General features: G+C 43.4%; 1 protein-coding gene across 1 annotated transcript in view; it reads right to left on the bottom strand.

Moving 5' to 3' along the window:
• LOC117368603 overlaps positions 1 to 13,479 on the bottom strand; it is a 33,330-nt gene that overhangs the window by 16,111 nt on the left and 3,740 nt on the right. Inside the window, exons 2-4 of the mRNA XM_033962331.1 lie at positions 12,621 to 12,905; positions 8,739 to 9,030; positions 4,357 to 5,205 (exon numbers count right to left, since the gene is read on the bottom strand). Of these exons, the coding sequence (XP_033818222.1) occupies positions 4,357 to 5,205; positions 8,739 to 9,030; positions 12,621 to 12,905 (1,426 nt within the window). The remainder of the gene's footprint in view (positions 1 to 4,356; positions 5,206 to 8,738; positions 9,031 to 12,620; positions 12,906 to 13,479) is intronic.

Here is a 13,479-nt window from a genome sequence, read left to right on the forward strand (position 1 = left end):
TCAATGTCACAACAGAAACAGAGACTGTCGACTTGTGCAAAAAATTTGGTTATATCATGATGCCGGTCTCGAAACACAGAAATTTTCGTACCTGGTGATAGCAAACACCATTCCTGCAGTCTCGAACCTAGCAGCTCAGCTTTTGCTTTTGACAGACCCAAATCTCTGACCAAATCGTTCAATTCGGACTGTGTTATCAGATGTGGATCGCCTGATGAGGATGGTTCAAAATCCGGGTCAATGTCACTGTTAGAACCCTGCACTGCAGTTTCTTCATCTGGTTCGTCTAAGGTCCAATCCTCTGGTGGTTTCGGAACTGGAAGACTGTCATCATGTGGCATGGGTCTCATTGCTGAAGGCAGATTAGGATATTCAATTGACTTCTTGTTTTTGGCAGAGAAACCAGACACATTAGTCAAACAGAAATAACAGTCCGTCACATGGTCTTTCTGTTCTCGCCATATCATCGGAACAGCAAATGGCATCGTCTTTCGAGTACCTCTGAGCCAGGCTCTCAGACTAACAGCACATGTCGCACAGCAAATGTGAGGCGCCCATTGCTTGTCTTGATCACCTATTTTGCAGCCAAAATACAGATGATAGGCTTTCTTTACAAGGGCAGTCATCGAACGTCTCTGAGGCGTAAGTGTATATTCCCCACAGATATAGCAGAATGTGTCGCGGCTGTTACGACACCGACGAGACATATTGCCCGACACCAAAACGTCTATAGCATCAAGCTTACTTACTGTTATATTGCTACAGCTACTATACTACTATACTTTACTATACTGATACTATATACACACACGGACTATCTATATTAACCAAATGAGCAGGATCGGTGTATGGAAGCCACCATTATAGCATGGTGAGACAGCGCAAGCTCGTTCAGACCTGCCCAGACATGCCCAGGATGTCATCTTCCATAAAACAGCTTCCAACCTGGCTAGATTTTATGCATGGACATACCCAGGCGGCACAAACCGTTGTTGATAAGACACTTATGGGAGAAAAAATTGTTTGCATCCAAATATAAGAAAAAATCACGACAAAATTGAAGATTTCTCTGAAATGGTACGTGATGGGTAATTTTTGATGTAATATTCATGATCAGCACCCAAAATTCTATAAGAAACACCCAGCAGTGTTCAGGAAGCAAAAACTTTGTTGTGCAGTGATTTCAGAAATCTGCCTTGAACCGTCAAAGGAAAAGCAAAATACAAATGTCCATATTCGATTCAATCTTGTATGTTTGGTTTTCAGAGCATCAATGCATTAAGAGATAGTTCTTCGTATTTCAGGGCACCACCCCTTCCTGATTTTTAGGTGCATCTTACAGCCCACATCCTTATAGAATAATGGCACAAACCCACTTTGTGCTAGAATTAAGAGGTACAGGAAAAAAGGGTGGGGAACAAAGATACCAATGTAAAAAAATAGTCCCAACAAAAAAGGTGGGATAAACAATAGTCTGTATCCTTTTGATTTTATATTGCGCGAGTCTGTGGCGGTTACGAGGGGCCGCTGAAAAGTTCTCAGCCCAACCAAGAAGAGCATGATGTGGAGCCATGAAACTTGCAAGTTATTCCACACTTTTCATTTCAATGAGGCAAATGCATCCAGTACTACTACTGTTTATTATTTCTATAGCGCTGAAAGGTGTACGGTGCACTGTACATTTTAACATACAATAGACCAGGGGTGCCCACACTTCTTTGGCTTGCGTGCTACTTTTAAAATGACCAAGTCAAAATGATCTACCAACAATAAAAAAAATTTTAAAAATCCACAAAATCATTTTTCCTACCTTTGCTGTCTGATTTCATGAGTCTCTGATTGCGTTTCCTTCTGTCTGTGTATCCTTTCTTTCATTTCTTTCTTTCTGCACTCAGGCCCAAGAATTGTCAATTTCTATTCCCTCCCTCTTTCCTTCCTATGTCCTTAGTGCCTCCGGTGCCTCCTTTCCATGTCCTTAGTACCCCTTCCTGTCTTTAGTGCCCCCAGTGCCTCCTTCCCATGTCTTTAGTGCCCCCAGTGCCTCCTTCTCATGTCCTTAGTACCCCTTCCTGCCTTTAGTGCCCCCAGAGCCTTCTTCCCAAGTCTTTAGTGCCCCCAGTGCCTCCTTCCCATGTCCTTAGTGCCCCATCCTGTTTTTGGTGCCCCCAGTGCTTCCTTCCCATGTCTTTAATGCCCCCAGTGCCTCCTTCCCATGTCCTTAGTGCCCCTTCCTGTCTTTAGTGCCCCCAGTGCCTCCTTCCCATGTCTTTAGTGCCACCAGTGCCTCCTTCCCATGTCCTTAGTGCCCCTTCCTGTTTTTGGTGCCCCCAGTGCTTGATTCCCATGTCTTTAGTGCCCCCAGTGCCTCCTTCCCATGTCTTTAGTGCCCCTAGTGCCTCCTTCCCATGTCCTTAGTGCCCCTTCCTGTCTTTAGTGCCTCCAGTGCCTCCTTCCCATGTCTTTAGTGCCCCCAGTGCCTCCTTCCCATGTCCTTAGTGCCTCCAGTGCCTCCTTCCCATGTCCTTAGTGCCCCTTCCTGTCTTTAATGCCCCCAGTGCCTCCTTCCCATGTCTGTAGTGCCCCCAGTGCCTCCTTACCATGTCTTTAGTGCCCCCAGTGCCTCCTTCCCATGTCCTTAGTGCCTCCAGTGCCTCCTTCCCATGTCCTTAGTGCCCCTTCCTGTCTTTAATGCCCCCAGTGCCTCCTTCCCATGTCTGTAGTGCCCCCAGTGCCTCCTTCCCATGTCTTTAGTGCCCCCAGTGCCTCCTTCCCATGTCCTTAGTGCCCCTACCTATTTTTACTGCCCCCAGTGCATCCTTCCCATGTCTTTAGTGCCTCTAGTGCCTCCTTCCTATGTCCCTTTCACTGCCTTCCACACTTGGTCCCACCCCCACCCCCTAAGTCTGCCTGTCTACCTCTGTCCATCCCTCCCTAGCCAAAGCCAGCCTGCTGCCTCCCTGCCACTCAAAAAAAAAAGCCTCCTTCCTTTTCCCCTGCTCTTATCGCCATGCTGCAGCTGCTAAAGCCGACATAAAGTCTTTCCAATGTCAATTCTGAAGTCAGAGAGGACGTTCTGGGCCAGCCAGGCAGCGATTGGCTGGCCCAGATCGTCCTCTCCGACGTCAGAATTGACGTCGGAAAGATTTCCTGTCGGCTTTAGTAGCTGCAGCATGGCGGTAAGAATAGGGGAAAAGGAAGGAGGATTTTTTTTTTTTTTTTGCACCTGTCCATCTTGCCGGCCCTGCTCTACATCAAAGGTGAGGTGGAGGGAGGGAGATGGCGGAACGCTGCGATCGGGCGGGTGGGGACGGCGCGATCCTTGAATGCCTCACTGGAGACAAGTCCATTCACCGCTCCACAGGGTGGTGAATGGCCTTGTCCCCGTCCCCGCAGAAACCACTATTTTTTCTTCCCTGTTTTGGCGGGTTACCCGCGGCTACTTGTGGCTAGCCGCCGGTAACAACCTCCGTGTCATTCTCTAGTCTCAACCTATAAATTACATCTCAACCACTCATTTACTACATTATTGTGTGGACGGGGAAATATTTGTCATTCTCTACGTGGAAACTTTATAGAAGACTAAACTCCTGTGGAAGGCATTATGTACTGACAAATGGACTGTGTTGGGTCCTCTACACATCAGTTGGTTCTATTTTGGTTGAATCCATGCATTTATTGATTGCTGAAATCAATAATTTTCATGTTGGTTTTTTCCTTTTTTTGTTATTTCCTATCTAAATTGTAGTTCTCCTCTCTATCCTCCTCAAAGTACGGGTCAGATCAGTGGTCCATCGTGCCCAACAGTCCGCTCCCGCGGTGGTTCCCAGGTCAAAGACCAGTGCCCTGAGACTGGAGGGAGGGATTTAGAAAGAGAGAGAAGTACCCATGGGAGGGGAGTTAGGGAGAGAGAGAGAAAAAAGAACTCACAAGAGAGAGGGTTGTGGAAAGAGAAAAAGAGGGAGAGAAAACACCAATGGAGTATGGAGGGAAAAGAACCCTTGAGGGGTTAGGGAGAGGGGGAGAAATGTACCTAAGGGGGTGGGTGGGAAAGAGAAAAGCACTAAAAGGGTACAGAAGATGAGAAGGCGACTAAGGAAATGGATGAAAGATGGGGCAGGACAAGGGCAAGACTTGTGAAAGGTGGGGAGTTGGGCATGGGTGAGACTAGAGGAAAGGAGGCCTGGGGCGGGGTCATGTGACCTCTTTGTTGACTTCACAAATATGGTAACCCTATATTCAGTATCACTTTGTGCTTGGTTGGCTGTTTGTGTGTGTCTTTGTTTTCTATATAAGCAGGTGGCTATGTGTTTTTGTCTCGCTTACACCTCCTGCTTATAACATCTGGTGTCATTTTACCTGCCATGGCTGGAATCTCTGCCGCAGACTCTCTCTGTCAGTAATCGGTCCTTGTAAGGGCTCTGCCGTGTACATTTGATGTAAAGCATGTGCCAGGGCATAGACTGCTGTATAAATATTGTAAGAGAACCTGAAATTATAGACATCATAGAGAGAAGAATCCAGGCTACGTAGCGTCTCAGACCCAGTACAATTAGGCAACCTATCAAAATCTGGCCTACCTTTCAAAATCTTTGTGCCTGCATTCGAAATTTGCAGCCTACATTTGAAATTTACCTGCCAAATTAATTTCAGTAAAACATCATCTGGAAACATGGTTGGGTTCACACTATAAAGGAAATCCTTGAATCCAGGAATTTCACCTTTTGGGATAGAAAATGCTATCGAGCCATTTAAGATCTGGAAAGCTTTTCCTAAATCGAGATCTGTAATAATTGGCAGAGTCGCTGACAGAATCCACACTTTCTCAGGTATTTCATAATTTATCCATTCTTTCAACATGAACTGCTGGAGCAGATAGACCATACTACTGTAGACGACTATCACGTTGCAGGTGGAAATGCGAATCAGATGAACAACCTCAAGCATAGTTTGAACATTCCCTAACATTGGTATCATTACTAAAAACTCAACACAACCTCCGCTCTGAATAATTGCCCGCTTAAGTTCTTCACCAGCTGATTGTCCTTGATAATCAGCCGATGTCAGGATCCCAACCCAGGTCCATCCAAAGTGCCGGAATAACTGTATAATAGCGTCATACTGAGAGCGCTCATTAGGGACCATTCGGAAAAAGGATGGAAAGAGAATCCGGTCACTGAAGATGGGATCCATTGCTCCATAACTGATCTGTGAAGGACACAAAAAATGGCAAATTAAAGAGGAAGCCCAAGACTGTACAATGCAGATGGAGGCCCATTTCTCAACTAGTGTCAAACAGGATCTGTTGACCCACAGTCTGCTCTGTGATACATGAAAAATGGACATTCTTGCATGAAGTCATTTTACAAAGAAACATCTATGTTATAAAATAACCACACCCTCAAAAAGCTGCTGTCGCAACAATGTCCTTACTGCTGCTGAACACAGAAAATCAAGCAAACTATAGGGCTGCATTGTTTCTCCTTGCAGCTACTGGTCTCGCCCACTGTTGACATCACTTCAAGTTCCAGGGCAGAGCAGGAAGCCGTGAGGAGGAACTCTGCGGTTTGTTTGTTTTTCTGTGTTCAGAAAGGGGTAGATGCTGGATGAGGGGGAGTAGATGCTAGATGTGGGAGAGGGGAAGATAGGGGGCAAATTCTGAATGTAGGGGGGAGAAGAAGGACAGACGCTGGATAAGGGTTGAGAAAGAGGGACAGAAAAGGTTCAAAGAAGAGCGACAAAGATGATAAAGGTTTTGGAGCTCCTATTGCATGAGGAAGGGCTCTTCAGCTTGAAAAAGAGACGACTGAGGGGAAATATGATTGAAGTCTACAAAATCCTGAGTGGAGTAGAACGGGTACAAGTGGATCGATTCTTCACTTTGCCAAAAATTACAAAGACTGGGGGATACTCGATGAAGTTACAGGGAAATAATTTTAAAATCAATAGGAGAAAATATTTTTCACGTTGACAGAGATTGTGGTAAGAGTGGATAACGTAGCTGGTTTTAAGAAAGGTATGGACAATTTCCTGGAGGAAAAATCCTTAGTCTGTTAGTGAGAAAGACATGGGGGAAGCCACCGCTTGCCCTATATCGGTAGCATGGAATGTTGTTACTACATGGGTTTTGGCCAGGTACTAGGGACCTGAAATGGTCACAGTGAGAACAGGCTACTGGGCTTGATGGGCTATTGGTCTGACCTAGTAAAGCTATTCTTATGCACAAAGCCAAAACTGCTGTGATTTGGGTAAGTCTGGAAAAACTGCTAATTTTTATTCATTCACTATACATTCTTTAGGTCCGACAGGGCCCGTTTCGCCGCTCAAAATGCGGCTTCCTCAGGGTTAACTGTCGGTTCTTCCTCAGCATTCAGAATTGATGGGGGAAGTCTCGTGGGCTGGCTGCTGCACGTGGCCATGGCCAGTCCCTGATACAGAGGGGGAGGGATGGAGCATGTTAGCTCCGGATCGGCTTTGCAGCAGGTGTGCCGTCGATGGCAGGGAGGCATCCTGATGGTAGCGGCTTCAGTTGGGGAGGGGGGAGACAGGGATTCCCAGGGAGAGGCATCTGGTAGGCAGGGAGGTGAGCAGCGGTCATCAGACGGAGGCAGGGAGGCATACCGACAACAGCGACGGCTTCAGCGAGGGGAAGCAGGTAGGCTTCAAAGTGGGTCAACTTCAGGGGAGGGAGTAAGGGGGTGGGCCAAATGCTGGAAGGCAGTGAGGGGGAGGGGGCACAAACTCAGGACACTGAAGGAAGAGAGGGGGCATGAACATGGGACACAAGGGAAGGGGGAAGGAGGAAGGGGGCACTAACTTGGGACATAGGAGTGAGGGAGAGAATAGAAAGTGAGTGAGAGGGAAAGAGATGGTGCACATGGGGAAAGGAAGAGGAAAATTGGGCATAGAGAGAGAGAGAAATGAGTTAGAGATGCATGGGGAATAGAAGGATGAGAGGGAGAAATGTTGGATATGGTGGTGGAGAGGGAACAGAGGGATTGATTGAAGGGGATGCAAGGGTGAGGAGTGTTGGACTTAATGATGGAGAGAGAGATGTGGCATGGTGTTGGAGAGGGGTGATAGAAGGAGAAATGGGAATGGAGCTGGTGGGCAGTGGTGAAAAAGTATCTGGGGGATGAGAGAGGAAGAAAAGTTGGACTCATGGAGGTACAGAGAGAGATGTTGGTTGGGAAATGGAATGAGGTCTGGAGGAGAGGAAGCATCAGAAGAAAGGAAAGAAAGAAAGAAAGAAAGAAATATTGGATGCACAGTCAGAAGGAAGTGCAACCAGAGACTCATGAAATCACCGGAGAACAAAGATAGGAAAATGATTTTATTTTCAATTTAGTGATCAAAATGTATCAGTTTTGAGAATTTATATCTGCTGTCTATATTTTGCACTATTTTTCTATAGTTGTCACTCATATGACATTGCATATTTTAAAGGCACTGCCTTGACCTCTTTGAAAAACACCCGAATATAAATGTTAATTAATATTTTATCTGCGTACAGTGTGCTTTGTATTTTTATAATTTTGTAGTTACCATTATGTATTGATAAGATTATAATATGTGTATATGAAAAATGGATGGAAGAAATTGCATTACAATTAGTACTATTATTATGGGGGGTTGAGTCGGGGGCGGCATTTGGGCAGGTCTGGGGTGGAGCTTGGGCTGGGGTACTCAGTTGGTATTTGTTAGGGTTAGGGGTTCTTGGCTTGAAGAGGTTGAGAAACACTGTACAATACCAAAATTTTGGTCTCGGTCTCCATCTGCTGGTCATAATGAGCTATTACCCATCAGTGACAGCTGTACTGGTCTAGAGAGTTTTGACAAAGAAGGACATGGTTTTGTGTTAGCATTAACTGTGCAAGATGGATCTGTACTAATCTGTCTTCTTCAGTTTTCCAATAGGTTTATTGATGATCTAGTACCCATTGCAGTATTTGTGGTACAGTGTTTTTCTAAGTAGGTGCTGGTTATATGACTCGTGGAAGTTGCTGCTATTTTGGTATGGTAGGGCTTTATAACCCCTGATTGGCACTGCCCCAGGCATATTAGATACATTGTGAGTCCACCAGGACAGGGAAAAATGCTTGTAAATCCGTTCAGATCTCCCCTGGGAGAACGGTATAGAAAATTGAATGAATTAATAAAATTCTAGACTCCCACCCTGTCCTTCCTATACCTGCTTACTGTCTCATTCTATTTATGCTTTTCCAAGCTGATTCTTGGATGCCAGTTAGCCCTCTGGGCTGGGAAGGATTCTGCATATATGTTGCTAAAGCATGCTGGGGTCTTTCTTGAGCTACTTGTTCACTGTTCAATTTGAGTTTACATGTTGCTTCTTTGGACAGAACAGTTGTTTTTGGTGATTTTCCCCTTGATGTCTCTACTTCACATTCTCTATTGGAGCTCCCAGTGCTTGGGTATTAACTACAGGTGATGCTACAGCTCCCAGTGAAGTAGAGGAGAGTCACAAAATAAATTCAGATTGGATTCCTTCTGCATATGACACAACCCACATGTCTAGAATGTCTCACCTACAGTATCTTCTGGAAAAGATATTATCAAGGTAAGGACATAATCTCTTATTAACCCTGGACTACACAAAACCATGCTCTTTAAAGAAACCATTTATTCTCATGGTCAATGTTTTTTATTGACCAGCATTTAAAAAAATAGATTGTTGATGTCAATCCTCATTAAACACATCCAACTGAGCAGACAAGTTCTACCTGAGGGCAGCGGTAGATTCTTGAAAGCTGTGATATTGAGTAAGTTGTATCTGAAGTCAAATCGCCAATGAAAGCAGCCAGTACTCCTCTGTCTTCACAGTTGTAATTAGGGACTGGCACTTGTCTCCCAGACAACAAGCTCAAGGTTCCATGTATGGCTTTTAGCTCCCAAGCACAAGAGTCATAGATCTGATACCCCAGGGTAATGTTGGGTAAGAGTTCAGCATTGTTATTGACCTCTTCCACTGTGAAGTGAAAAGCCAAGCGGTGTCGATAATAGCGGATAACAGGCCTGTGGAAAGAGAGATACATTTTATTGAGATGTCAAAATTCAGCATTGATTAGTTTACAAGTGATGAGGACATTCTTCATAGGATCTCCATAGGATGCTATGTTTGGGTAGAAATTCCATGTGTACTTGACCAGGAGGAATGGAGAGATGCTGAAATGTTATCAGAAATTAGAGAGGCTAACAAACTGGGTAACACAATAATACTGGGTGATTTCAACTACCCTGATATTGACTGGGTAAATGTAACAGGGCATGCCAGGGAGATAAAATTCCTTGATGAAATCAAGGACTGTTTTATGGAGCAGCTAGATCAGGAATCATGATAATAGGCAAAGCAATTCTAGACCTAGTTCTTAGTGGAGTGCATGAATTGGTGCGGGAGGTAATGGTGCTGGGGCTGCTTGATAACAGTGATCATAACATGACTCAGATTTTTTATAATCCTTGGAATAAGTTCACACAGGAAATCCAATAAAACGGCACTTAACTGTAAAAAAGGTGACTATGATAACATGAGGAGAATGGTAAAAAAGAAACATTGAAGCAGCTGCAAAGGTCAAAAATTTACATCAAGTATGTTATTCAAAACTACCATTCTGGAAGGCCATTCACTCTGTAATTCCACCTGGGGTCACCAGAAGTGATCGCTATCTCTAACTACTTGTATGTGCATAGAATGCCAGAGATGAACTTCACTCTTACGAAAGGCACTGCTGGATGTCAACTCAAGTTCTCCAATTTACGGCAGCCATTGACCAAAGGAAAGTTTCCTTCTGGAGAAGCATTAGATAAATAAGACAGCAGAGCCACTAGAACTTTCTTAAATTCTTTCAGTATTCTCTGTTCCTGGCACCTCTTATGTCCCTCCCTGATTCCCATCAAAATCATCTAGTATTTTTTGTCACTCAGGCTGCATTTGGGAAATTACTAAGTGCAATTGGTGGCATGCATTTTTTTTATTTTTTATGCTACTATGGCTTAATCCGAAGTTTAAAATAGCTTTGTTAAAATTGCCCAGAGGGCAAGAATCTTGTATTTGGATTCTATGAGCTGTTTCATTTGTATTGTGCTGTCATTTAACATATCTCTATTATATGATTGTTTTATAGTGCTGTTAAATGGATTTAATTCCAAGTTTACCTCCTCGATTTTATTTAAGCTTATAATTGATCATTTTACTATTATTAAGCTGTTAACCAAATTGTAAGCGTTCTATTAAGCTTACCTTGGGTGAATCCCTTCATGAAAAGTAGTACGAGGGTGGTTTGAAATGTTTGGTAAAAGAGGAAGTTAAAAAACATAGTCTCCATGGAAGGTTGTAGGCTTAGTCCAGCGAGTTCCCAGGTTTTTTCATAAGCTATTTTTTCTACAATTCAACAAAACTAGAAACTCACTGGACTAAGTGTATAGTCCTCCATGGAAACTATGTTGTTTAACTTGCTTTTTAATCAAACTTTTCAAACCACCCTCGTACTACTTTTCATGAAGAGATTCACCCAAGGTAAGCTTAATAGAACGCTTACAATTTGGTTAACAGCTTAATAAACAATAATAACTCGTAAATAAACAAGTCTAAGGAGTAGAGTGGAGGAGATTTACTACTTGGGATCTAGCTAGGTACTTGGGACCTGGGTTGGCCACTGTTGGAAACAGAATACTGTGCTTGGGGGACCTTTGATCTGTCGCAGTATGGAAATTCTGATGGTCTTATGAGTAGCCTGATGGTAGTGCAGGAGGCTGAAGACCTGGGGAGCTGGGTTTGATTCCCACTATGACTCTGGGAAAGTCACTCAAACCTTCATTGCTTGGATCGTAAGCCTACTAGGGACAGAGAACATGCCTGAGTAAAATGTAATCCAGGTACATTAGATAGATTGAGAGCCCACAGGGACAGACAAGGAAAAATGCTTGAGTACCTGAATAAACTCATGTAAACTGCTCTGAGCTGTCCTGGGAGAACAGATAGAAAATTGAATAAAAAAGTAAAAATAAATTTTGGATCATACAACAGAAGAACCCTTTATATCAGAATCTAATATAAGTTAAGAGGTGACAGGCTCAAGAGTATTGTAAGAAAATACTTCTTTACAGAAAGGGTAATAGATGTCTGGAATAGTCTCCTGGCGGAGGTGGTGGAGACGAAGACTGTTTCTGAATTCAAGATAGCATGGGACAGGCATGTGGGATCTCAGAGAGGACCCCTCATGAGACCCCCGAGATCAGGACTAAGAAATTGGGCCTACTTAGGAAAAATAGGTCAAGTAACAAAAAATGGATTCTAAAGACTTCATCTCTGATACAAAAACTGCCTGAACTATGAACAACATGAACTTTGAACAATATGCAGACAGCTGCTGTGAAAAATTCAAAGAAAAAAACACTGGTGGCCACAGCAGGTCAACATGATCTGCCCTGTAGGAAATAACTCATATGACCTAAGAACACAACAAGCTAAAGGAACTGATAACCACAATATCCAAGACAGCAGAAGCAAGAATGGCTACTGAGAAGGGAGGGGCCCATGTCCAAATGGTCTAGGACAGGGGTAGGCAATTCCAATCCTCGAGAGCCTGAGCTAGATCTGGTTTTCAGGATATCCACAATGAATATGTATGAGATGGATTTGCATGCACTGCCTCCTAAATCTATCTCTTGCATATTTATTGTAGATATCCTGAAAACCTGACTTGGCTCCGGTTCTCGAGGACCGGAATTGCCTACCCCTGGTCTAGGATAAAGTACCAAAAACACCCTGTCATGGGAGATAGGGAAGTCATTTGTTATACCACCAAAGCCTTGGAATGACCCAAAGTTGCCTGTCATGGCAACCAATTAGTAATTTGAAAGTGTAATAACCAATCAGACTGATTATGTATCCACCAATCAAAGTAGCCATGTAATATTCTATAAACAAGCAAGCTTAATGTATCCAAGCCAGAGTGGATTGAGACTTCTACAAACTTGCTAGCCTTTGGTCGTCTCCTCCACTTGGCACATTTGCTGTATATTCATCTTATTGATGCCAATGTTGTAAGCTGACATTTTGACTTATTAATTTAACATTTATTTGATGCAGCATATGTGTTGTAGTTGTCATTGTCAATAGACAGTAAAGGTGAGCATCCACTATCCCCTCCTCTTAGGGAGAGGAGGAGATAGTGGATGCTGCAGATGGGCAGACTGGATGGACCAATTGTCTTTTATTTGATGTCATGTTTCTATTACCCTGTTCAACGTTTTCACTCATAACTTGATTTAAGCTTCAAGAAGCTACTTACAATAGGCAATTCGTAGAAGCTGGAGGCTCCCTGAAGTTTGTTGAATCATGGGAACTACTTTGCATGTGAATCTGTAAGATTCCACCAAGGATCAGGTCTCCGTCCTTATGGTACATGGACATGGACAGGTCTTGTCTGATTTTCAGGTTAAACCCAGTCGCTTGATTCACAGCTTTCTCAAATAGATGAGCAACAATCAGAAACATGAAAGAGAGAAGGATCAACATAGCGCTTCTCGGAGTCAGATTTTCCAGGCTTAGGTGCTGGTGATGTAGTTTTTTTTTATTATTTGACTAGATGAGACAGAAATACCATTCTCGGGTCACCAAGCTATTGGCATGGCTGTGAGATTCATATGCATTGATGGAGATGTGACCACCTCCCAGTGAGAGGAATACTGTCTGACTCTCTACACAGTCCCCAAAACAGCTCTTTAAAAGCAAAACCAGCTCTTTAAAAGCTGTGTGGAAAAACAACCAGGTATTCTCCTCTGTGATTTCAGACAAAATGTAAACCACCATAGAATGACCTTGATCCAAGGTCAACAATCTAACTAACACTTCAGAGTAGTAATCAGGAGGAACTGTTATTACAATCCTGTGGGGCACAATGAGATGAAAAACAGGTTTTTATACACAGGTGCAGTAAAGAGGAGCTTCCAAGAAAAGGACAACATCTGGACAATACCAGGTGGACTTTACAGTCTATGATGAAGAAATATCAAAGAAGAGACAAGTTAATTTAATCATGTATTTTTAATGAGTATAAATAATGGGCAGACTGAATGGACCGTTCAGGTCTTTATCTGCCATCATTTACTATGTTATAGCTATGTGATGCTGGGTTCTGTGTTAGGAGTCACTGCCCAGGAATAGGATCTAGGTGTCATTGTTGAGGATACGTTGAAACCCTCAGCTGAATATGCGACGGCTGCTAAGAAAGCAAATTGAATGTTAGGAATTATCAGGAAAGGAATGGAAAACAAAGATGAAAATGTTATAATGCCCTTGTATCGCTCTATGGTATGGCCGCACCTTGAATACTGGGTGCAGTTCTAGTCACTGCATCTCAAAAATAGAATATGGAGGTGTAACCTATGGAACTTTGTAAGTCTTAAGTAGTTTGAAAGTGGAATTAGAAAAAGTACAGAGAAGGTAGATGAAAATGATAA

This window comes from Geotrypetes seraphini, chromosome 10 (genome assembly GCF_902459505.1).
Source record: "Geotrypetes seraphini chromosome 10, aGeoSer1.1, whole genome shotgun sequence".
In the NCBI taxonomy this organism is placed as follows: Eukaryota; Metazoa; Chordata; class Amphibia; order Gymnophiona; family Dermophiidae; genus Geotrypetes; species Geotrypetes seraphini.